At 41.5% G+C, this 25,163-nt stretch overlaps 1 protein-coding gene across 1 annotated transcript in view; it reads left to right on the top strand.

Moving 5' to 3' along the window:
• The window catches only part of SV2C (synaptic vesicle glycoprotein 2C), a 78,242-nt gene extending 75,956 nt beyond the window's left edge, over positions 1-2,286 (top strand). Inside the window, exon 12 of the mRNA XM_059833917.1 lies at positions 2,103-2,286. Coding sequence (XP_059689900.1) covers positions 2,103-2,286 — 184 coding nt within the window. The remainder of the gene's footprint in view (positions 1-2,102) is intronic.
• The last annotated feature ends 22,877 nt before the right edge of the window (positions 2,287-25,163 follow it).

The raw sequence follows: 25,163 nt of genomic DNA, 5'->3' as shown, positions 1-25,163 counted from the left end.
ATATCTGAGTCTTTTCTGCTTGTTTATTCACAGTGTTGCTGGGTAGTTTCTGCTCTGCCATCAGAATGACCTGTCTCTCCTTCCTTAGATATCACTGATACTTATTGTCATGCAATATCTGGATGGGTGCCACGTTTTGCACAGAGAGGAATTATGATTACTTCAAGCAAAATAATAATTACTTTGCTAAATCTCAGGTATTTTAAAGAGACCGAAACACTGCTGTCAATTGCAAGAGACATATAGCCAGACTAATAATAAATTTATTATGATTACATCACTCAGCAAAAAAGACTAACTTGTGTCTTGTCCTGGGGTCAGAAAAGGCATATAATACACAGATCTGACACTGGAACAGTAAGTATCAACTCTTCTCATTTTACTTCCATAACGTTTTAGGCAAATAGGTTTGACTGCCGTCTGCAACCATGGACAAATGAATATTTAACATTAATGGAAAAAAACTTTTTGAGGATATATTAACAAGTCTGTTCCATGTCTTCTGTTCTGCACACATCCTTTTAACTGATTTAAGAATTTGACGGTCAAAGTACGATTACTTCAAATTAGCACATTTCTGAGTCTTGTTCAGATTCTGGACAGTGCTGAAACCCCCTACATCCTGGTCAGCTATACTAGACAGAAGCTTTTACCCCTCCCCTAGTATAAGAATTGGATGTAGGACATCGAAGGGCCTGACTGACCAACACTATTGAGATCCAGCAGCCAGATTTGCAGAAAAGCAGAAGAGATTAACTAGTGACAGTCTGGGCTGTGGCCATGTCCATTGGTTGCTTGAGGGAGAGGATCTCTTCTCCCTTGATACCATGGTTTGCTGTTATCAAAATCAAAAATAGTTCTGTGAAGAACATTGAGAGTTTATAGCCTTGCTTTCAGCTGGGATCAAGTTGGCTTACTTCCAGTTGATTCTCAAGGCTGCTCTTTAGGAGCTCCAGTAGAAGTTTTTCAAACTTATTTCTTAGGAATTCAGGCTACATCTGAGCACAAGACTTCTTCCTTTCCTTCACATGCATCTCAGTACAATAACTAGGGCTCTTTTTAGTCACTAGACCATTAGCATTTCTGTTAATCCCTGCTGTTTAGACTGGAATATTTTTCCTTCTAATGGCAGCATTTCATATTAACAAAAAAGAAACATTTTGTTCTGAAAAGAACATTCTACCCTCCTGATTCTTATTGTTTTATCCCAGTGAGCACAGTGTGAGGTCTGCTTAGTCCTTCTCTCTTTCGCTTGTAAGAGATTTGAGAAATGTTAAGAGATTCTACTATCGTACAGATATTTTTGTTAGGACACTTTTGGTATGACAGGGTTATTCCTGCAGCTATGAATCATACAATCATGTCAAAACACAATTTATTAAAAGCATGGCAGTTTGCGTAATACATCTATGCACGGGTTACAGAACATCTAAAATACTTAATCCAGACTACTAAAATCACACCACTGCAATGCAAAAGCCCCTCTGAGTTGCCTGGATCATACTTTATGTTGGCAATATATTTCCTTTCCCTTTTTTCCAAAATTTCTCAGATATCTCTTCTGCACCAAGCAGGGATTTTTTATGCCCTATTCTGTTTTGCTCTAAGAGACAAATGTTCATTATTATTATTATAGGTCTCATTAGCCTTTTGAAAAAGCACTGGTTGAATATGTATACCACCTGTATGAAATCCATTTCCACTCAGTAACCCAAATGATCATCCTTTTATTTTGGTGACTTCTTTCCCAAATCACCAAGTAGCTCTCAAAAGATTTCCCGCCTCATGGCTCCCAATCCAGCATTTTAAGTGTTACTGAATTTCCATTTGCAAGTCTTTTGTTCTGTGGTAGAGGTGTAAAGTTACCTATTCAGTCATTCATTTCACATTTTGGTCCCTGAGGCAGCAGAATGAATTTGCCTCAATAAAATGCTGTAGCAGCTGAGCTTTGATTTCATATTATAAAGACAAGCACAGAATTCTTGTTGGCATAAATTCTGTTTAAGATATCGAGGCTATACTGATTTATTCCCACTGAGGATTTGTCTCAAAGGCTTTACTCTTTCATCCATTTTTTAACTTTCTTCTGTTTTCTCTTCTAGGGCAACAGGCTTTGGCTTTTTGAATGCACTATGCAAAGCCGCAGCTGTACTTGGAAACTTAATATTCGGTTCCCTTGTTGGCATCACCAAAGCAATCCCTATTCTCCTTGCTTCTACTGTTCTAGTATGTGGAGGTCTGGTAGGACTTCGGCTTCCTGACACAAGAACCCAGGTGTTGATGTAACTGGAAAAAGCCATTTAATATTTATTTCCTTCTTTGTACAAATGTCAACTCTCCTGACTGATGGTGCAAAGGCTTCAGATTCTCAACGCTTAATAAAGTGCTCAGATGTCAGAAATCAAACTCAATAGATACTTTGGAGAGGCAGACCTTTAGAAACCTCTGTATGAAAGTTTGAAATTTCACTTTTGTTTGCTTGCATATATTGCTATTCAAAACCACTTAACTTCAAACTGCAAAGCTACCTCTTAAGACACTTTCAGTGACATGTCCAGGAAGGTAAAAACCATACTGATAATTAGATATTTAAAATGCAAACATTCATATTATTTAAAAATACATGCTAGATTTGGCCATGGCATTGTGAGCTTTTGTAACACTACAGACATGCAAGTCAATTACTTAGCAGTACTGGTGCAGAGAATGTTAGTATTACATGTATCAATGCATGCAGCATTAATTGGGAAACGCTACAGACCGCATCAGTCCTGAGAATACTGACCTACTGCGGGTGTGTTTAGATGATAAATACTTGTGGCAATGCAGCTTCCTTGGGAAACCTTTTTAGGTAGATTCAACCTAAAGTAAAGTTTAACAACCACATTCCATATTTAGTGAGGAGAAGGCAACAGCTCTGCAGGGAGATGAAGAGCCCATATAGGTGAGCAGCAAAGAGAGTAACAAAATAAACACTTTCACTCTTTGCTGCTGATGCTCCAGAAAAAAATTGTTTTCTTCTCACTTGTGGTATCTGGAATATTTTTGCCATTTTAAAACAATGAGTTTGTCTTAATCCAGGGGTGAATCAATGCAAATATTTATGTTGTTATAAGTATGAATAAAGGAAAAATCAGGCCAGTGAACTATATGAAAAGTAAGATGCTTTCAGAAAATTTGTTTGGTATTTACATTTCTAATACATTTTTCTTTTTCATAGAATGGTTGTAACAATATGTGGCTGCAGAATGCCACCTAGTAAATTTAGTCAGGTCATAACTTCAATATAGACTATAATGTAATTAAAACATCTCAAAAGATTTTTTTTTTTTTAAATAATATCAAAACAAAGAAAAGCAATAATAAAAAACACCTTAATTATTTTCACAGCTTATACACTTCTTTATATAACCATTTTCTCAGCTGATTTTTAATCATTCTAGAGATATCTCACCATTTAACACTTTCAAATATCTCTTTGAAAGGCCATTAAGAAAGAAGCCTTGGCAAGGCTGCAGGGAGTTGTTATGTCTTTATTAGACCAAGTGCAAGGATGGAGAGTAAATGGTAGTAAATATATTCCTTCTAAGCCATATGCTGTGGACTGTTCTGGATTACAGTAAAGAGTTCCGCACCAGTCCTACTGCTCTGCAAAAGGCTATGGGATCTCTTTAAAATGTTAGCATTAAAAATTACATAGAAATACATCTATAAAATTAGCAGACAAAAGGGGCAGATCCTTTGATGACAGAAACTGGCATTGCTTTCAGTGGAGTCAGCTGATGAACTATCTGCAGTTTCAAGTTTCAAAGAACAAATTGGGTATAAAACATAAGGGAAAATTTATCAGTATTTTTTCTAATTACGTCTGACAGTTTTTAGGTGGTTGAATCATTGCCAAAGAAATTAGCCTTTCCATCATGTAGTAGGATAGATTTTTTTTTTCGTTAATTTTTCTCTTGCTTATATATGTGAACTTAGCTTGGGTAGTAATATCTCTGACTGCATTCTATGTCAGTCATGATCTTAGAAGTATTGAAAGAGTCAGTAAAGTCCACATAAGAAGATAATTCATTACTTCTAAAGTTCACTGTTTAATTTACTATTTCTAGAAGTAACATTTTTTCAGTTATTAACATATGCCTGTGCTGCACATTGCAGCACCAAAATGTTAGCCCAAGATGTGGGTTTCTGCTATTAACAAATGAGAAAAGTGTCTGAATTAAAAAGAGCATGAGTATAGAAAACTAGTGGACATTTTCTTATGTTGATAATTTAAATATGATATAGGAAGAAACAAAGTTTAGAAAGTGTGTTTATTTTGCAATATAAACTGTCAAGATATTTGAGATGAAATATTTTATATTTAAAACTGACTTAAACATGTCTTTCAAATTTCTAAACTATGTTAAAAAAAGGAGGAAGAATTATTTTCCACCAAGTTCCAGATTAAGAACAAAATGCTGGCCTTAGTTTTGCATCTGTGGCTTTTGTCCACAGATATAATTTCAAGGCTGTTTTCTACAATGAAAATTATATTTGAGCCCTGTTTCTCTGTGCCATTCATTAGTAGCGTGTGTCTACCTCCTTGTACTTACTGCACAACTTATTCTGAAATCTGAAGCCTCTGTCCATGTTTGGAGTAAACATCAACAGCAATGGTAAAATATTACATTGTCTTGCTATGCACTGTCTACTTAAAAGTACTATATTCTGTCCATGTCTGTATGTAATTCTGAAGAACATCCAGATCCAACAGTTCATGCAACCTGACCAGCATGGAGGAAATGGGCCAGAGGAAAATAAGGTTCAACTTTCGAGGGCTACAGTTCAAGGCTAACACACTAAAACCTCATTACATGTAATATTATGCTGATTTCAATGCTGGTTCTTATCCTAAGTCCTGACTATATTGTAAGTATATGATTAAGTCTGGATGAAGTGGAATATAGCAGCAACAGGAATTAGTAAAGACGAACAAAATTCCCAACTACATGGACCTTGCACAGTCTGGGATTAGAGTGAAAGTTCTAAGGCAGGAAAAGGAAAAAAGAAGAATAGTGGGTAGGAAAGGGGAGAAAAAGTAAATGGAAGAGATGAATGAAGAAAAAAATGCACAAAAGTTTCCAACATATTGACCAAAACCTAAAGCTAGAATCGCCCTAGCTGGTGAGCCAGTTGGCTCAACAGATTTGAACTAGTAAACAAGCCAGTATCAAAGCTCTTTGAACAGTCGGTTGTTTGGGCTTTAGTGCAGTAAAGATTTATGTCATAAGGACAAAAGAAGCAAATGCAATTTCAAGCTATAAATAGTTGGTTAGATAGGTACAATCCACAGGCTGGAACAGAAATACTTAATCTATGGAGATTCGGACACAAATGTTACTTATGTTATAAGCAAAGTAAGTTGGCTGGTCTTTGGTGAATGTGTCTTATTTTGCAGCTTCCAAAGCAATCTCAGGTAATAAATATTGGATGGTAGGAATTGCACTTCCTTTCTGTGTCTATTCACTTATATATCACACACAGAGTCACTTAGTGGCCTATTTAGAACACTGATATACCACAGAGAACCGAACTCGATAACATTTGTCTATCAGAGCTATCAAACACGTATAATCAAAACTGATTATTTGCCTGGTTTGGTCACTGAACTGACTGAACAATAATTGGAAACTCTTTTCAGTCTAAATTGAAGTAGGATATAAGGTCTAGTGCTCTTCCCCTGTAAAGCTGAAAGGCTCATCCCAACGACAGCAATGACAAAAAGTACAATGGCCCCTGAAGACAGAGAAGACTGACAGCATTTAGAATAGTATTAACCATGATGGTCAACTACTTTAAAATTTGAAAACTGTCTACAACAGAGACCACATGTTTTCATTTTTGGCAAAGAAATTTTATTTTAATTAATTTTACTCCTTACAGGTTGTCTGATAACACAGCTTGACTTAGCAGACTCTTATTTCTTGAAAGCACCTTATTCATTGTGTTTGTAAGTTTTAACCAGATTGGCTACATTCATGTTAGTACCTTGTTGGTTGGAAGCATGCACTACAACATTTGGTATGCATTGCATTGATTGCTGAGTATGGACTCCTAGCAAGGGAACCAGGACCATGGTTTCTGGATTGCTGAAGGGGGTTGCTAATGAATGATATATTAGGAAATCTTCCTCCATGCTTCATTTTAGCCAGTGCCCTTCCAGAGGTGTATACTACAAAACTTTGGCACAGGTGAAAAAAGTGTTAGCCCTCCTTCCTGATGGCTCCAGTAGTCTAATCTTTGTTCATCATCTTAGAAAAGTGGGGCAAAGTAAGATTACTAACTCGAGCTCTGCTCTTTTTCTCTTCATGCCACTCCATTAATTGCATCCCAAATTGCTTTTCTTACCAGAAGGCCAATCTTAAAGAAAGTCAAAACTCACTGCTCCTGCTCTCCCTTGCTTCTGACTTCATAGTAACATTCAGTAAGAAGGTTTGCCACATATCTTCTGCAATTTGGCCATCCCTTTTTAAACCGAGATGGAAAGCAAACTCAGAAGTCCTTCAGACAATCTCACCCTTTTAAGGCAGCCAGACTCCACATTTCCCTACATATCCAGAAGGCTGAACTAATGCAAGGAGCCATCTCCTGTCAGAACAGCCCTTGTTGGGTTCCTTCTGCTGTGGGTGCAGATATGAGGGAATCTTCTTGTCTGCACCTAGCTCAGCTCCATTTGGAGGAAATTCTCTGTTCTGGTTTTCTTTTTCTACAACTATGGAGCCTTATCTTCATGTAACTGCTTTTGAGGCATAACTGCTGATTCCAATTCTTAGCAATATAATACACTTCTCAGCCCCACATATGGACAGCTTCTGTGTGCTGGGCTTTAGCTCTCTTCCCCATTGTGAGTTTTAAAATGATCTTCATTAGTCAGAGAAAGATGTTTACATCTAGTCACACCTCTTTACCTAAACAAGATAATATCATGCTAATACAACCGACAAGCCATGTTTCCTGTTTAATAACCTGGAAATGCAATTGAAATTTCAATCACAATGTTAAAAAATGAATCCTTGCACTCAGGGGGTCAAAGACACAAGAAGTGAAAACAGAAATGCGCCACTTCCTTTGGAGCCTTGAAAGAAAACATATGTTTGGTAATCATATTCCAGAAGAAAACATGTCTGAGAGACTGCTTTTCTTCTGTGTTTCCTGCCTTCTTGTTCATTAAACTCAGAGTAAAATACTAGGTATTTGTCTGAATTAGTACTTTCCAATGCTGCTAGTTCAGGAAACGCAGCATGAAAAGACAGACTTTTGCCTGCAGTTTGGCGGCAAGACAGGGATCAGGCAGTTATGTGGAATTAGCAGAGACATGTCAACCAGAAAATCTGGAACTCAGTTCAGAACCTGAATTCAACAGAAAGCATCAATTTATAATGCTACTTGCAGATGTCTCTTACCTTCACTTACGCTCATCCAGTCTACAACCAGTCCATATGCTGAAATCAGCCTCATTTGCTTTCTTCTAACTTTGATGATTTCAGAAAACCAAGTGATGCAAAATATTTTTGGAGGCATTATCATTACCTGCATTCTTTATTGCAGTGGTGAATAACATACTTCTTCCTGCAAATGAAGGATCCTTCAGTATTTAGTACAAGTCTAGATGTGCAAGATTATTATATGGAACTTCATTCACATTTAGGACCTTTCTTTGATGCAGTGACTTAGCATGTCAGAAACAGGAAAAAGACAAAGTGAGCCTGATTGATTTGCTTTTCTTATTTGATAGTATGTTGAATTATCTCCAGAGACGCTGGCCTGTAGCCATGCTTTCTAGCCCTTGAAGTATATCCTGTCCAATTAAAAATGAATAAAGCAGTAATTATTGGCAGTATCCTCCCACAACATACACACAAGCTACATTTACTAGGACCAAAACACTTAGGAAAAAAGTGGGGACAAATACAGGTGTAATTGCTTTCTGGCATAAGCAATCTTCCCTGCTTGACAAAGGTCTAGAACGTATTGCTTGCTTCTGACCAGTACACAGTTCTATAACTAAATATTGGAGATGACTGAACAACAAAAATATTAGGATGAGGATGACCTGATACAAAAGTATTGTCCTTTCCACCCAGGATATACATGAATATATACTTTAATGCCACATAACCAAAAAGATCTTGTCCCTCCTCTGGCCATCAACACTTCTGAGCTGTAGCCAGGCACATCAGACTGCAAGTGAGAGAGAGAAATCGCTGGCAGGCTGGCTTTCATCACTCTCTCCACAGCTAGCCACCTAAGCTCGTTTCTCTTGGATCCTAAGGGTCTGCTTTTTTGCTTAGCGTCCTACTTTCTAATTTTGGACATCTACCACCTGCCACTCAGTTTTCACCAGTAGTCCTGACCAAGCAAGTTGAAGCTACTTGCTGCTAATGGACAGCACTCATACCTCATCGCAAGCACAGTAGTCTGCAAGAGTCCAATGTCTTATGTGTTCTAGTTTCATCCGTTGTCCAGAGCTAGAGTTGTCACCTAGCATTTCTCTCTGATAATACTGCATGTTTTCTAACTTACAATAGATGTCTTCTATCCTGTTATTGTCTGCCTTGTAACTATATGCCTGTCCCCCATTGGCTATGTGATAAAAGTAATTTGTGAATCTCATGTAGGCCTGTCTTACCCACTTGAAAGGTGATCCTTCAAAAGAAGAGGGTCAGAAAAAAAAGAATCAAATGGAATCAAATTAAATGCAAACCATGAAGAGTAAGATTTCAAGGCCTAGGTTTCAATTACTTTTATTTTTTTCAGCTGTTTTCCTTAAATCCTAGCCTGCAGCTATATAATACTGTATATTTTAAAGAAGTATTACAGAGTTAGAGGTGAATATGTATACAGACACACATGTGGGTGAGTATACACACATATATACACACACAGCTCCCTATAACACAGGTGGATGTAAGACTTACAAACCATATTCTCAACTCATTCTCAATCGTACTGTTACTTTCTGCATTATGCATTATGCCTTGAACACACATAACATCCTGCTCCATTCCTTGTGCAGAACCCTTTATTTATTCATGTGCAAAATCGTTTAGATGCCAAGATTCATCTTAGCTGGCCATTAGCTTTTAATCGTTGGAAGGGTACTCCTGAAATGGTCTGAAAAATGAGCTCTGACTTAGATGTAGCCTTCCCCCCACTGCTGCACTGTGCCAAGCAGCCAAACAGCACACCGTGCAAAGGCACTGGTCATGTTCCAGTGGCTAGGAGGCATAACACTCTCGGATACATAAAATCCTAAAAGCTATGAATTTTGTCTTATTCAACTAGAAGTCCTTCAAAATGTTCCATGTGGATCTCAACATGTTAACTTCTGTGTAACGTGTGAGAAAATGTCTGTGTCTTGCTATGTTGCATGTTTTTCATTGTTTCTGCATACACAGCTGCTGTCATTGTAGTAACGAGGCTAAGCAATAGTTTGCTGCTGTTCTTATCAGCAATCTTTGACCAGCCTGAAACAGAGCCATTGCCAGGGTGTCTTTCAATTAATGATTAACATCCACAAAGATCTTCTACAGTAATTAGTCCTGTATGAAGTAATTGCGGCTACAATTTGAGCAAATCCAGGCTGAAAATAGCAGCACATGCACATAGAGCAGTGAGGGTGGAGAGAGTTCTTTCAAAAGCTCTGGTATCCACTACATTTAACCTTCCCTCTTTGCAGGACGGCCACTCTTTCCAGTGTGCTTCCTCGGGTGAGGGACATGCGCACATGCTACAGATCTAAGAAATCAGCAGAAGAAAAAGCGTATTCCTTCCACAGGACTTAATAATGTATATTTGCTATAGTAAAGCCAACTCTATACTAAGACTAAAACAAACAAACACACAAACCCAAACAGCCTGCTGTTCTTTTTTTTCCCCCATGTGTTCCGTGAGTTGATAAACTGAATACCAGTCTATACCAAACCTTTGGGAGCAGACTATGAAAGGGTAGCAATGCTCACATAATAGTACTTTTGGAAAGTAGTGGGTCTTTCCAAAAGGAAAACATACTCACAGAGTGAGACTGTAGCATATAGTTACTAATTGTGATCATGAATAGAGAGTTTAAAGCAGAAAACTGCCGCTCAGATTCAAAGTATCAGTAGATAATACTATCTTCTATTTTGAAATTTGTAAACATAGGTTAAAACCAATAGTTTAGAAGGAAAAAGAGAATACTAAAATTTGGAGAGTGATCTTACAAAACACAACCTCCCACCATCATTTTTGGACAAACCTTACAGCTCTCTCCTGTTTCTTCCTACCACAGGTCCCTTCTGATATGGTGACTGATTTCATTAGGGCTTCACTACTTAAATGGAAGTTTTTACTGACATTTGCAACAAAAATGAGAGCAGGCATGAAATTAGCTCTGTAGGAAAGCTGGTTCGTTTATAAAGACTGAAAAAAAAATGCACCAGGCTGCTAGTGACTGCATTTATTGTCTTGTTAACGGTTTAGGATCCTACAAAGTTTTACATGAAACTAGTATTGTATGCGTAAACTGATCCCTGTTTAAATCACTGAAGCAATTTGCAGGATAGGGATCTTAGCTTTCTCTCCCAAAAAATATTAAATACATGATTATGTATACTGTCATGCTGGAATTGCTGGTGTGAGAGAAATATGTTCATTTAGCCCTTCTTTTTAACACGAATAATTTTAGCCTGGCTTTTTCCTATGAATGTAACGTTTCCCAAACAATACAAGGATTTTTAATAGCATCATATGCTGCAAGCCTAATGAATCAACTGACAGCGTATTTTAGCTATTTCTATAGAATATTGTATTAAAAAAAACTATTAAAAATTTAAAAAAAATTGCTGTACTACCCTCAGCTGCATAACATTGTGACAACTAAATTGCATCTCATACTTGGCCTCAAATATATGTAACAATGTACTTTACATAATTAGATTTTTTTTTAAAGTGAGCAGTTTCCTTTGCAGTGTAATGACATATGTGCAGAAGTCAGGCATCAAGGATGAGGTACTGAAAGTAGAGCTCTTTGCCTTCACTGTAATTTATTGGCATTGTCAGGTCACTGATTTTCTTAAAAACTTATTAGCATTTTCTAATGTTGAGCAACAGAAGGAAAACATGTATTCTTCCCTAGTTTTCAGTGAGCTATTTTCTGTTCCTGGTTTCGCCTACTAAACTTCCACTTAAATTGCCAACTGCTCTGAGCCAACTGGCAGTACAATTTTTCAAACTGTCTTTAGTGTACAAAAGCGCAGGTGTGTTAGTGTGCATATGTTGTCAAGAAAATCATAACCATTTCTGACAGTCTCCATTTCCTGATGCGAGGAAACATGTACAAATTGTATATACGGTAATGAGCTACTTTGAAGTCAAATTCCCATTTATACATGTTTACTTCCAGATCTGCTAATCTGCAACAAGATCTTGGCAATGGTCCTGACCTCTCTGTTTCTTTCTTTGTTTGTTTTCTTTACTGCTGTGTGTGATCTCCTGTAAGGCAGGTTACAGTCATCACTATTGTATATATGTGTTTGCATGTGTGTGCCTTGATAAATTCTCTCTTTTGGAGTTCTGAATTTTTCATTTCAAGTCCAGCTGGTACAATTGTGAACTCATCTTTCCAGTATGCTCCTCCGTGTCAGATTGCCAACTTCCAAAATGTTTGACCAAGTGTTTTGATTAAGTCCCCTGAGGAAAGCTGTCTGTATACTTGTGAAAGGGCATGCTCTGTGTAGGATGACTGTGTACAGTATAAATCTATAAAACGTGGAAGTGTTTATAAATTTATCTGCCAAATATTTATCATCTATGTAACAAATGCAAAGTTACTTAGTGTACATCAGATTAATAAAGGGGCATTTTTTGCTCCACTATATTAAAATAAAGATTTGTTCTCTGCAATGAATACATATCAGGTGTGATGCTAGCCAGAACATCATTCTTTGCTACCCACAGAATACTGAAAACAGTTCTTTTACCTTAATTAATTCTTTTACAAATGCTCTCTATGTCTCCCATCTTTAGTGCCTGTAAGAGAGGTTGAACATGTATTAAAATAAAACATGGAACAAGTTAATAAAGTTAAAGAAATGTAAATAACCATAAAAAAAGACAGAGTAAATGTTGGTATGGTTGCAAGAGACAGAGTTCTTCAGTTAACCATCTGGGATTCATATTTTTATGGTACATAATTGCACAAAATAGATATCTGGCCTTTCACAATGTAACTGCACTGCAGGGGTGTGTTATCACCCAAAGGGTCTAATCTAACTCTGTGTGAAAAGCATATTGCTGCAAGGTATGATGATCCATGCATCCAAAAGGCCAATGGGAATTTATACAATAGACTGTAGTTCCACAAGAACTTCGTATTCACAAAAAAAAAAAAAAACCCACACCAAACCCCCAAAACTGAAGCAGCACTGCAACAACATCAGTTCTTCATTGCATTTGTGCACTAAGGGCCTCCGAAAATCTTCAACAGATCAAATGTGGTAGCTTTAAAATAACAAAAACCTGAGTTATTTATATTCTGCCATCTCCATGGCTGGGTTGGAAATACATTTCCAAATACAGGTTATTCCAAGCAGACGAGGGACTAACCAAAACACATGAGCCTCTTCAGCTGTGTCACCAACAGGGAAAAGTTAAGCTACATGTGAATTGAAGAGTTTTTCAGCTCATGCAAGAGCACTGTCTGCAAAACCCAACAACCAAGGACATGTATGATTTTGTGACTGTCCTTTGGCAACTGGAGTTTTATGTGGTACAGTACAGAAAAAACTTTCTCTGTTTATTAAGTACAACCAACAGAAGTACTAACCCATATTTTAAGTCTCCTTAGATGTACACCCTCATTGACCTGAATTTGAAGGGCATTGGTAGTATAACTACACTGCCCTCATCCTCTAGTGGAGATGAAGCTTTTGTGCTTGTGTCTCCTAGTCCCATTCTGGGAAGAAATCAATCATCTCTTTTGTGCAGAAGATAAGATAAGAATCCAAAGGGAGCATGGGAGAAGATTTGCACATATTCTTCATAGCTACCTTTCAGAAACTTCACCTAATCTCTAGAAAACCTTCAGTAGCAGGGAATCTTGTGTTGGAGAACATCAACCTGCAAAAAGGACACCAGCTTGTAGGACTGCATTTCTCCAAAGAATTTTGCAAGCATATGTGTATATACTCCTGGCTGACACAGTAATGCTAGCAAAAACGTGATTCTTAATTCAGAGCACTGTGTGTGTGTATATGTGTCTATATATTGTGTGAGACAAGACAAGTACATGGAGACTGTGGATGCAAATGTAAGAGGAAGAGGCATTTTGTGGTATCTGGCACTGGGTATACCTGAGACCAAATGTTAAAATAGATCATGTGCATCCTCCATATGCTTTGCTTTCCCCTAGGATACCACCTAGGCTATGACTATTATTTAATCCATTGCAATTGTAAAGTTACACGAGATATATTAGGCTGATGTGAGACCAGTATCTACCTGAACCGCTCCCCACCCTGTTTAGTCATCTCTGGAACTTTTTTATAGCGCTTTACATTGACAGCAGAGAAAAGAAACATTGGCTTAAAGTTCCTCATAGACTTTCCTGGAAGTATGAAGCTGAACTGGAAATCACCATTCTATATGTTTTCTGGTGGCACCATACGGAAACTTGCACAGTATACAGGTGAATCCACTCTTTCTGCAGAAATCATACAGATGCATTTCACATCATGTTACTTCTGGCTTTCAGAGTGGACCTAACTGGTCTGATTAGGACTGCAGTAATGATTTTTGTATTACTACAGCAGACTAAAGTTGTATGTGCAAAATAGCTTAGGAAGACACCAAAAGCCATATTACAGAGAATTCCTGGGAGGATAGAGCTTGGAGTAAGAGCCTGACCACATCAGTTGCTGAATTATGCAAACACAAAGGTCTGTCAGCTGTCATCTGTGTACCACTGTTGACTGCACTAGGGTACACCGCGCTCTTCAAAGTGCTGTATGACTTCTGCTCCGAAAGCCAAAAGCTGTCCCTACGTTTAGACCTAGAGGCAGGAGCTGCAGCTGCTGCCATCAATGGTAATGCCTGAAAAACTGCATCTGGAAATGCTTACACTAGTCAATCCAGGCAATATTTCCAGCTTTGAAAATGAGAAGACAAACCAGTGTCAGCCTTATCAATACCTGAGTAACTTTTGTTATCCTTCAGAAAAGCCAAACTGTGGCACTACTAGCCACAGAATGGGAAATTGTCAAAGTATTCCTCAAACACACTGTCCAATGCTGAAAAAAAATAGGTACTTAAGAATTGTTAGCTACAAGAACGAAGTGTGAAATGCCTACTGTAACCACTTAAAACATTGGTTGGATAGCCAGATAGTTTGGCTGAATTCTGATCAGACACAGCCTAGGCTACAAATTTAATCTCAATTCTCCCACAGGCAAATGGCACTTTAATTAAAAAAGTTTCATGATGATGCACAGACTTGGATTATTGCAGAACAACAGTGGTTTTGTCAGTGGTTACAATAGCTCTGAACTGTGCATTTTATAACAGGATGTATCATAATGTATTTAATTGTGTTGTGTGCCCATACAGACTGCAAACCACTTAACCCCAAGAATCTCAGGGGGTTCCTGACTTTAAATAAAAACATCCTTTGCTTTGCAGTCAGACTGGACTTCACAGAGACTAGGAATGAGAAATCAGATAAAACTAAGAGTAATCCACCTTCTCCAGCACCCTGGAAGTGAAGCCATTAGTGGACTCACATTTGCTACATCATTTATCTTTGAGTGATTGTCCTTGCACACAGTCGCCCAAGGACTCTCTTGCAAACTCCAGGTTCTGCTTACAAACAGCGTTGCAGCATTGGTGGTAGAGCTAGATTATCTAAAAGGCAAACCTCGTGGTATGTAGGATTACATAGCAGTTAGAATCTTTTTTCCCAGGTTTATTTCCCATCCAGCAGGTCTGGGCCCTTGGTGAACAGCTGCCTATGAATATGTTCCACCCTCCCTCCCATTCTGCCCATAAGGAGTTATAGAAATGATTGTTTTGTTACTGTCTGGTAAAATTATATGGAAAATAAGTTCAGGCTACTTGAGAACAATTACTCAGCAGCCCAATTCTCAGTATGCAGGAGGAGTTTGACTTCGTCCTTTCAGTCTTTAGCTAAAATCAGAGCTTTTTGAATTTGAATAAAATGGTGAATCTGTTCAGAATAAAAGAGTTTGCTAGCTATTAGTAAATATATTGGAGTAGGACCAAGTAACAGTAAGATATTGCTATACTCTTGAGTTACAGCATTATCAGTATTACACTGCTAGCGTGAACTCCAGACAGTCTTTGGTAGTGCTGTCATACCATGTGTTGTGAGCGAAAATACGTATAAAATTCATAGTTGTTAAAGACCGGAATACATGGGCAATACAGAGCCCAATTTGCAGAGAAAAACTCTGGATTTTGCCTGGCAAAAGCATATCAGAACTACTGACTGATCATAAACCAAAAGAAAAAAAGGTGGATAAGAGCATACATCTGTTTAAGAAGTCATCTGTAATTAAAGATGTTACTTTGCATTGTTATTGTTACAGGAATGTTGAAACCAAGGAAAAAAATCTGTTCACTACGACACAGGACCCTTCATACATGGAAACATTAATGCTGGCCATGTCAGGGGAGCATATTCTACTGCCCTAATCTGGTTATACAAAATAAACAGGTCCACGTTGAAACAGTGCAATTGCCAATCTGACCTACAGGTGGGGTAGGAAAAATAGCTAATGGAAAGGATCAGGAAAGACCTTATTAATATAAAGCTCACCCAGAGTTTCAGCTGTCACTGCCCAGCAGCAGTCTGAGATCCTTCGCTTGCGGGTAAACCCACTGCCCAGGTACCGCGCGCCTCGTGAGATGGGTGAGCAAAGTGTCCTGAGCCGGGGACTGGCTCACATCTGCCACTGGTTTTCGTGAGACAAGTCTCAAGAGGAGGGCAGCTCTGGGCCTCTCTGCAAGTGGTGCTGCTATAACCCAATGAACCAGTGTCCGGATCCCAGCGCTCCCCAACCTACGCAGGCTTCTGATTCAGTTTTACCTGGAATTTCACATACTGATTTTAATGCTACAGCCATAACAGATTTGGTATCTGGTTATCTGAGGAATACCATTTTTCCCTTAGAAAAACAGCAAAGCCGCTTCCAAGGAGTGTAATTCAAACTGAAGCCATTTTGATTTAAGTAAGAGGAGGCTGCTGACACTGTGTTCCCTGGGAAGGGTCCTGGATGCTGGAATTAGCTCTCCTCGCCAAGCCTCCCGGAGCCTGAATTTGTCAGTCTTTTAGACACATTCTTCATTTTTTTACACTAATGTGAATAATGAGGAGCTTTTCAAAAGGCTGGAGCCGTGCCAGTGAAAAAGTAGTGGAAATAAGAAGGCCAGAATTAGTCTAGTGGAAATCCATGGGAGTTCAGCCTGTGCTTTATCTGTGGGGCAACTGTTGGCAGGCAAGAAATAGTTGTAGGGTTGCCTTAGCTGTCACTCGGTACACTGTAAATGTAAAGTTCCTAGCGCTCTGCCTTGAGAGTAAGAAATAAATAATACATTAATGAGTGAATAATGCATAGACTTTTAGCAGAGTGGAAACATTGCTAAGCACATGCAATCACAAGGAAGCACACAGATGCTGTATTACAAAACCAAAAATACCCCATCCCAATTCCCGCCCCCCCCCCCCAAAAAAAAAAAAAAAAAAAAAAACTCGAAAAAGAAACAGTGCCACAAGCAGGCTACTTATAGATTGTGGATAACATATAAGGGAACAATCAAGATTTTACTTTTGCTACATCCAACTCGATAAAGCATGCCTCTTTGCAGAATCTGCAAGCTGCAGCCGGGCACAGATGTTGCCTGCTTTCAAACAGTTCTGAATTCATTTTTATGGTCATTCATTATGTCTAGGCAAGGAGGATCACTCCACTCTGAAGCACTCTGTTAAATGAATAAATATTTATTCCAGCAGACAAATGGAAAAAGCTCTTTTCTGGCAGAGTTCTTGCAGAAAGATTTCCACCTCTGTCTTGCTAAACTCTTGCCACTTTTACAGGAACCAGGGCATTTGTCCAAGACATTTTGAACAAATACTTTTTTTTTAAACCTGTTCAAGCAGAGAAACTGGTTTCTTAGGTACCTTGGCAAGCAGAATTTAACCAAGTGTTGCCAGGAAGGGAAAAGTGGAGGGACCCCTCACCTGATAGGAAAGGACATACAAAAGTACACCTTAGAAATGCACCTTTGGTAAGGCTAGGATGCATAACATGAAGCAACTAGAGGTAGACACAGCAAGGTATAGTATATCTTGGTATTCCAACCCCACCACTGCTTCTCACTTTCAGCACAAGACACATCACTCACCCCTTTTTTTATAACTAAGCAGCTCTTCGGGAGCTGAGCTGGCTTCTGAAAAAAAAATCACAGCTTTTGGGCAGGGAAGAGGAACGTTAAGTCAGCTCAGTCCCATGACTGACGTAACGGTGTGACCCTACAGATAGCCCCACGAGCACAACAGCTTTTCCCTCAAAACACAAGGTCTAGTAGAGCTCTCCTCCTCAGAACAACTTCAGTGAAGGTGTTTAAGCATTCTTACTTTGGTAGCTGCACCTTTAAGGTGAACAACATGAGATTTGCAAGCGGTAGAAAGGTGACAGGTTTCTGACACTGAAGTAATTTTTCTAATTATGTTCTTCTTCAGGTGTCAGTGCTATACAAATCCACTCTTCCATGCGCATTTTAACACACATCTTCTGGTTTCTTTCTCTGAAAGCTTGGCTCAAAGTTACCCATGTTTGTTTTCCCTTCATCCCACAAACTGTTTCTTTTGTTTTTAAAAACCAGCGTTTCAATTTCAAGATAAATAACAACATAATTATTATTTTTTATTTAGGTTAATGCCCAACAGAACTCATTTAGGTGTATTTCCGATTATCTTAGCTCGCTCTAGCAGTCGTTATAAAATCTGAGGAATGTGTTCCTCTAAATACTGAGTTTTGGTATTCTGTGTTGCCTCTGACTGTATGCCAGGACAGTTCAGAAGCTAAAATCACTTCCTCAATGAGAAGGAACTGTTGCTGCTGAGAGAGAAAAGCACTTCAGCATTTCTGTTCCGGGTGTCTGTTTTACCCACCCATTCAGTTTGCCACGGTACTTTGAATTTGTGAAATCTCACATTTCTTTAGGATGCTTTGACTGACATAGCTCCGGTCTAGCTTGAGCTTAATATACTTTTTTAATTAGAGTTTCTGCTGTGACCACAGGCCATTGCTCATTGGAAGAGAAGAGCTGAGAGGGGAATCAGGGAAGGGGAGTGCGGGGTTGTGCCATCGCCTCTCCCCTCTGGGAGCACAAGGCAGGGAGCAGAGGCAAGTGATGTCTCCCACTTGCTTTTCCTGAGCAGGGGAGTTACAGCCTCCCCACTGATGCTAGCTGTATTTTTTTCAGAGATCCCTGTGGCCAATTATGTGATGACATATTTGTTTACTTACCTCACGACAATAAATAATGCATAACGTGAATACCATGCAGAAGGGGAGGCTGTAACTCAGCCTGGTTCCCAGTGTTGATCCCAGCAGCTGATCCCCTTCCCTGTGGAGGCACCCGCTTGCAGGACCCACGGCAGACGGTAGAAGCAGCTGCACTGGGAGGGCACTTCCAGATTTTGTGTTTCCTAATGATGCCTTGAGTATCTCTTAACCTTTGGGTTGGATTCATAAATACAGCAGTCATGGCCTTTTCACTGCAATTTATGCAAAATTATTAATCTGGGTTCACCTGGCATTCCCGCTGAAATCCTTGCTACCATACAGGGGGACCAGCTCTGCCACCATGGCCCCTGTAAGTCACCATCCCTTTGGCCACCCCTTATGCCCAGCAGGGCTGAGGGGGCCCTCCCACCATGCTGAGACACCCAGGGTCCATTCCACTGGTCAGGGAAAGATCTGATGGCCACACAGGGAGTGTAAAGGATGACTGGACATTTTTGGTCACAACACACTGTTACTGGGTCTGCACAAGCACCAGTGTGGCAAGTCCAGCTTAAGCTTGTCAGTCTTTAATCAGCTGTGTGAAGGAAACAATCAGAAAGGTCCTTGACGTAACTGGGAGCCTGCCTGGAGCTAATCTCCTTCCGTATTGTGCTGCAGAGATTCAAGCTGACCCACCCAAGGAGCAGCTGCTCCTGCTTGCCAGGGTCATCTCTCCAGCCCAGGCTTTCTCTCCTATGAAAATAAAATGGAGAAGGTCTTTCTCTGCAATACCTAACAGAAAAAAAAAAAACAAACCCCAAACCTCTTTTAAGTTAGCAAATGCAGTTTTCCTTTTTTCTGTAGAGAAACGCAGCCAGCCAAGGCATACTATTTACCAATAAAATAAAGGTATTGTCACAGAAAAAGTGACATTAAAGCTGCTGTTCCCAACAAAAAGCCTAGTGTCTCTAATTACCTGCATGTACTTGCGTCACTGCTACATAAGCCACCCAAGAATTTCAAATATCAATATCCTTCACCATATAAAATCCCTTTGCACACAACAGGACTGTCAGGAAACATGAAGTAACAGAGGCCTTTGCAGTATTTTTGATCCAAGTGCAGGCAGTGAGATGTAGGAAGGGTACATTTTCATTCCACCCTCCCTTCAGTTTTCTGTCAGCTTGTTTACCTGTTAGATCTGGAGCAGTCCGTAGCTGCCTCTGGAAATACAGTCAGTGTATTTAAATATAGCCTGTTCACCCTAAGCTTGCTCCCATGTTCACTCCCTATGGGGGTGCACTGCTTCGCTCATGGGCAGGTGCGGAGGCTGGAGCTGGACTGTTGGCAAGAATGCAATGGGAAACGTGTTATCCAAAGAACAATGTCCTTGATAATATGGTGAGGACATTGATCTTAAGCTCCATTAAAGTACCCAGAGTGCAAAGCAGGAAATGATCACATTCAAACATTTACTCTAGATAGCTGACTACACTGATTTCTTAAGCGTGTGCTTCTTAGTAACTATAAAAGCGGAGCGCTTGAGTACTTAAAAGAGAATATGGTCCCCAGTCTTAGGTCTGCTGTAGGCTGACTAAAAGTCTGTGGTTGATTTTACATCATTTACTGCAATCAGGTTCCTGTAAGATGGTGGGAGAACGCATGGTGTGTTGCTTTTCTTGCAGGGAAACTTTCCAGCCAGCTGAGCGGGTGCTGGGTGCAGCTGTGGCAGCGCTTCGGAATGGGGAGAAGGAGGAAGGAGAGGAGGGAGGTGCAGAGGGGCTGGTCCCTCACCTGACGTGGAGCACCCAGCAGCTTGCAGGGACAGGCTGCCACCCCTCAGCCTGGTTCCTGCCAGAGGTGTCTGAATCTTCTTGTCACGAACAGCTGATGGAGCTTGCCTTTCAAGGCAAGGGATTAACAAATCTAATGCAAAAGGTCGTGAGCAGACCCACGTGGCTGCTGCTTATTACTCCAATATTCTTTTACCTGTCTCATCTCCCGCTGAGAGCATTTGGTTCCTGTCATTCCTGTTGTTCTGCAAGCATTACGGAGATTACCACTGCCAAAAAAACACTCTCACTTCTCCCTACCCTGGCCTTTCATTCCTCCCCCCAGGCTGCCCCCTGCTCTGTGCTGGCACTCGCATTTGAGAGGCAGCTGGGTGAAAGTGATGGAGGAACTGCTGGCCTGAGAAATAACCCTACCAAAAGAAAAATTTAGATTTTCATCTGGGTCAGTTAGCTGAGTCCCCATGCAGTGACAAAAACGCTGGTGCCAGTCCAGGGCAAGGAGACCCATGGGGGAGAGGAGGGAGAGAACATGGTGCAGGTACAGGGTCTGAGAGATGAGGATGAACATTTTCCTAGCACCGGTGTCAATGTGTGTGCATGTGACACCACGGCTGCACACACCCTTGTCTTTCCAGCCACAGAGAGTGAGGGAGCAAGAAAACACAGCAGAGACTGGCACCATCTCACAGAGACCAGCACCATCTTGCAGAGACCCTCCAGGGCTTTGCCAGGTGGTTCTGCCAGGAGAGAGACCCCCCCTGCCACCATGTCACACCAGATCTAAGCACCTGCAGACCAGGCTGAGTGCTTTTCAAGAGGCAAGTGTTATTTAAAATGTGATCCAGCTCTGTCAAAAATAAGCTTTTCAGGGGCACAAGGCCACTCGATTTTAGGCAGGAAAAATATTTTAAAGAAAACTTTGAAGTGTCTGCTTTTTACTAAAGAATAAAAGAAATGGAGGGAGAAAGTGTTCTTCACTATTTTCTTGACTTAGGCTAAGTATAACAGTATAAAGGCAGTAAAAATGGTCATTTAAGCAAATGTAATGTTTTCAATCAACTCAAATGCACTTTAAACTGTGGAAGCTAATTTCTTAATTTCCATGTTGGGTTTGGTCGCCCACTTTCTTTCTTTTATAAGAGGAGAAACAAGTAAATGAGTGATTGTTTCAAATTCAGGAAAGCATTTAGAAAGCCAAGTGTGGGCTGCGGCTCTACCAGTGCTTGCATGACACACCTTTACAGTAGGTCATCATCCATGGGCCCTAGGGTTGGAGGAAAAGGGAACAGAGAAAATCAAAATGACCTCAAGAAAAGTTAGGCGTCATTTTTCTCCTGTACCCTTTCAGTTGTTTCCTCCTGAATAATCCATGTTTTAATTACTATGAGGAGTGTCTTCCCCCCCCCCCCCCCCCAGCACGTTTTCAACCCGTGAGCCATACCCACCACAGCCAGAGACAGGGAATGAGCAAAATGAAGGCCTTGTAAACAATCTACAGACATCCTCCAACTTGTGGAAAACCACAGAGGAGGCTCTATAGATCCAGCACTATTTTATTTTGAAACAGAAATGACTGAAATCTTCCAGACAATCTGCAAACACCCAACAAGAGTCACCTGGCACCTGGCTATGCATTAAACCACAAGCATGTTCAGGTGCGTCGTGTCCCACGGGCTCTGCGAGGCAGGTTGTGGCTGTGCACAGACATTGTTTCACACTCTGTTTTCCAGCAAACTTCATGTCAGGGGCTTGGAGACTGCCAGGAAGATACAGTGCTGCCCTATAATACACCTCCATTTGAACAAACCCTGCCCCTGCCCATCTCCAGGTGCCTTTCAGATGTCACCTGGGAGCCCGTGGCCGCAAAACATGAACCTTTGATCCACGGATTTGTTGCTCTGCTGTCTGAAATCAAGCCCTCTCTGAGGATACCAGGGACACCCTGCAGGGAAGGCACAAATGTAGGCACACCCCCCACTCCCTCACAAACCCCCTTGGAAAGGGGCACCAACATGGGACAGGCCTGCGTGGGCGCACCTCACTCCAAAGGTGCCCCGCAGATTGCAGCGGTGGCTTCCCGGCCCAGCAAAAACGCTGCTTGTGGAGGGTGAGAGTTTTTCAAAAGAGCAAAATTGCAGGTGGGAGTCCTGGGCTTGGTTTTTCAGTCCTCTTCACAACCTTGCACTGCCAGAATGCCAGAGGGGAGGCGTCTTGGCCTTTCCCATTGTGGGGCTGGGGTTTTTTTTGTTGCTTTGGGTTTTTTACTTCTTTGGGGGGAGGGGTGTCTCTTTTTTTTTCTTTTCGGTTTTAGGGGTTTTGCTCTTTAGATTTTTTTTTTTTTTGCTTTTCTTTGTTATTTTTGCCCTCTTTTTCGGCTGTTTGGTCGTAGGGTTTTTTGCTCTTTATTGCCTTTTTTTTCCTCCTCCTCCTCCTTTTGCCTCCTTCCTTTCTTTTCTTTCTTCCTTCCCTTTTTCTTTGTTTTCCTCCCTTTCTTTTTCTGTTCCCGCCGGCCGCGCCGCGCCTCGCCGCGCCTCGCCTCGCCCGCGGCACACGCGCGTCTCCCGGTCGGCGTTGCCCCGCGGCCCTGCGCGGAGCCGCCCCGGGTGGCCTCGGCCCCGCGCGGGGCGGTCGCGGCCGCGGGCGGCAGCAAATCAGCGGGGCCCGGGCCGCGCATAAGAAGGGCGGGCGGCAGCCGGCGCCGTCCCTCCCGGCGGCGGCAGGATGCACCATGAGGAGCTGGCGCCCCTGCAGCGGCCCCGCTACGGCTGTGAGTGGGGTCGGGGGGAGCGGGGGGCGCTTCAGGCCTTCTCTTTTCCCCTGTGTCCCCCTCCCGTGCCGGCTTTCTTCGGTTTAACGTTAAAAGCGGGGCTGGAGGGAAAATACAACCCGCCCAGCAGACTCCGTGGCAGCGCGCAGCGCTCCGGCTTGTTTTAGGCTAGCTGGCAGCGCGCTGCGGCTGGGTTTTGAACAGGTTTTCGTGGGGCTGGGTTTTGTTCCGAAAGCGTCCGAAGGGATCGCAGCTGTAATTCTGCGTTGCAGCGTGGGAGTTTTAGGTCAGTTTAGTTTAAAGGTTTTAACTTCATAACTTGGTGTTACAGGTATCGCTGTGGGTTGTAACTTTATAACTTGAGATTGTGGCTATAGCTTCGGGTTGTAACTCTGTAACCTTTGGATGATCGCCTCGGAATTTCGGATTAGAAAATTAAAACTTTGCTTTCCAGTTCTATAACTTCGGCTTAGAACTTTGTAACTTTAAATAATAACTGGGGTGAGGCGAGAAGGAGTGCAGGTACCAGGCATCTCTTTTCAGAGGACGAGTATTTGCTTCCCAAACCCGTGTTTCAGAAAAGCCCTGAAGCACCTTCCCTCCTCCTGCCGCAGGGCTCTTTCAGCCTTGCTGTGCCGTGCTGGGATCCTGCACCGGGCTGAGCTTTCTCCGGGTTCCTGTGGGCAGAGCAGCACGAGCCCTCGGCTTTGCCAGCCCTGTAAGAAATGCCTCTGATATTTCAGACATCGCAAAATGTGAACATGCAAATTATTTGCAAAGCTCACAACAACCCTGGCATCCTGTGGTCTGAGGAGCAGCTTCCCAGCTCTTAGCACAGCAGCTTTGTTTAAAACCGGTTCTGAAACCTCTTTTTTGAAAGAAGCACAAAAACCCTTGACAATGTTAGTGGTCACCTCGCTTCCACCCAGGGCAGGCAGAAAGGGTGGCGCTTGGCAGCGAGACCTTCAGCTTGGAGGATGCTGTGCCCTCCTAAGCATTTTCTTCCACCGATGCCTGCCAGTTTGGGCAGTCTATGGACCCTGCCTGTAGGTTTCGTTTTTCATTTGCACTACCTAGTAGGTGGATGAGAGACTTCTGGTGGTGTTTTCATGGTTGCCAGTACTGATAAAATTTTTTGGTGTGGTTACTAGAGACGTAGGCTGTGTGCCCATGCTAGCAAAGGTGAATATTTTGCCTGTGAAGCCAACCTCCCAGTCATTTCAGTTTGCTGTGCCATTGGTAGGGCTGTGTCCAGGCATTGTGCCACATCGTCATCCAGACTCAGGTTGGCGCTTTGTCCGCTTGCCTAATATGCAGAAACTCCTCAAACATACGTGGTGTGCCCATCAGGGCCCCAGCAACAGGGGCTTTTTTGTGCAGATCTGGTCTGGCTGGTATCAGAACATGTGGTTCTGGGCATGTGGCACTTGCTAGTCTGCCGTAAAGTCCAATATGATCCCAGACGAGGATTTGACTCAAAGCAAAAGTCTCAGCCTTTGTGCCTTGATTCCTGCTTGGGCACTGAGGATGATTTACCTTATTGCCAGAGGTGCTCAGAGTATGTTAAGAATCTCAGGCCTTTTTTGTTGTGGGGAAAGAATGACCACATTAAGGATGCTGAATATAGTTTGAAGACATGGTCTGTCCTCTCAGTATTTATGCTTTCCTATGATAGTTCAGAGCTTTTTGCTGCAGTGACCAGGCAGAAGTTGGTGTTTTGAGTTGTAGCAACTCTCCTGGTGTTTGGCCTTCTGTCCCAGGGACAGGGGTAGAGGAGAACGTCCTTCTTGGTTGATGCCGACTGCTTGCTCAGGCTCCAGTGGCTATTCTGGCCCACCCTGAGTGAGAGGTTGTAGCTGCTGTACCACACTGCATCCTTTTTTTTAGGACGGATTTTTTTGCTGCAGGAACCTTTGAGATAACACCCCTTTCAAGCGACTGGGCAAAGGCCCCTCAAATATGCCACGCTGATGCATATATTTCTAAAAAGTTAGACCAAAAAACTCCTTAGAGAACTCCATACACCAAGGAACAAACAATATCCTGTCTGTAGTG

This window comes from Gavia stellata, chromosome Z (assembly GCF_030936135.1).
Source record: "Gavia stellata isolate bGavSte3 chromosome Z, bGavSte3.hap2, whole genome shotgun sequence".
In the NCBI taxonomy this organism is placed as follows: domain Eukaryota; kingdom Metazoa; phylum Chordata; class Aves; order Gaviiformes; family Gaviidae; genus Gavia; species Gavia stellata.
This window is presented reverse-complemented; position numbering and strand designations above follow the sequence as displayed.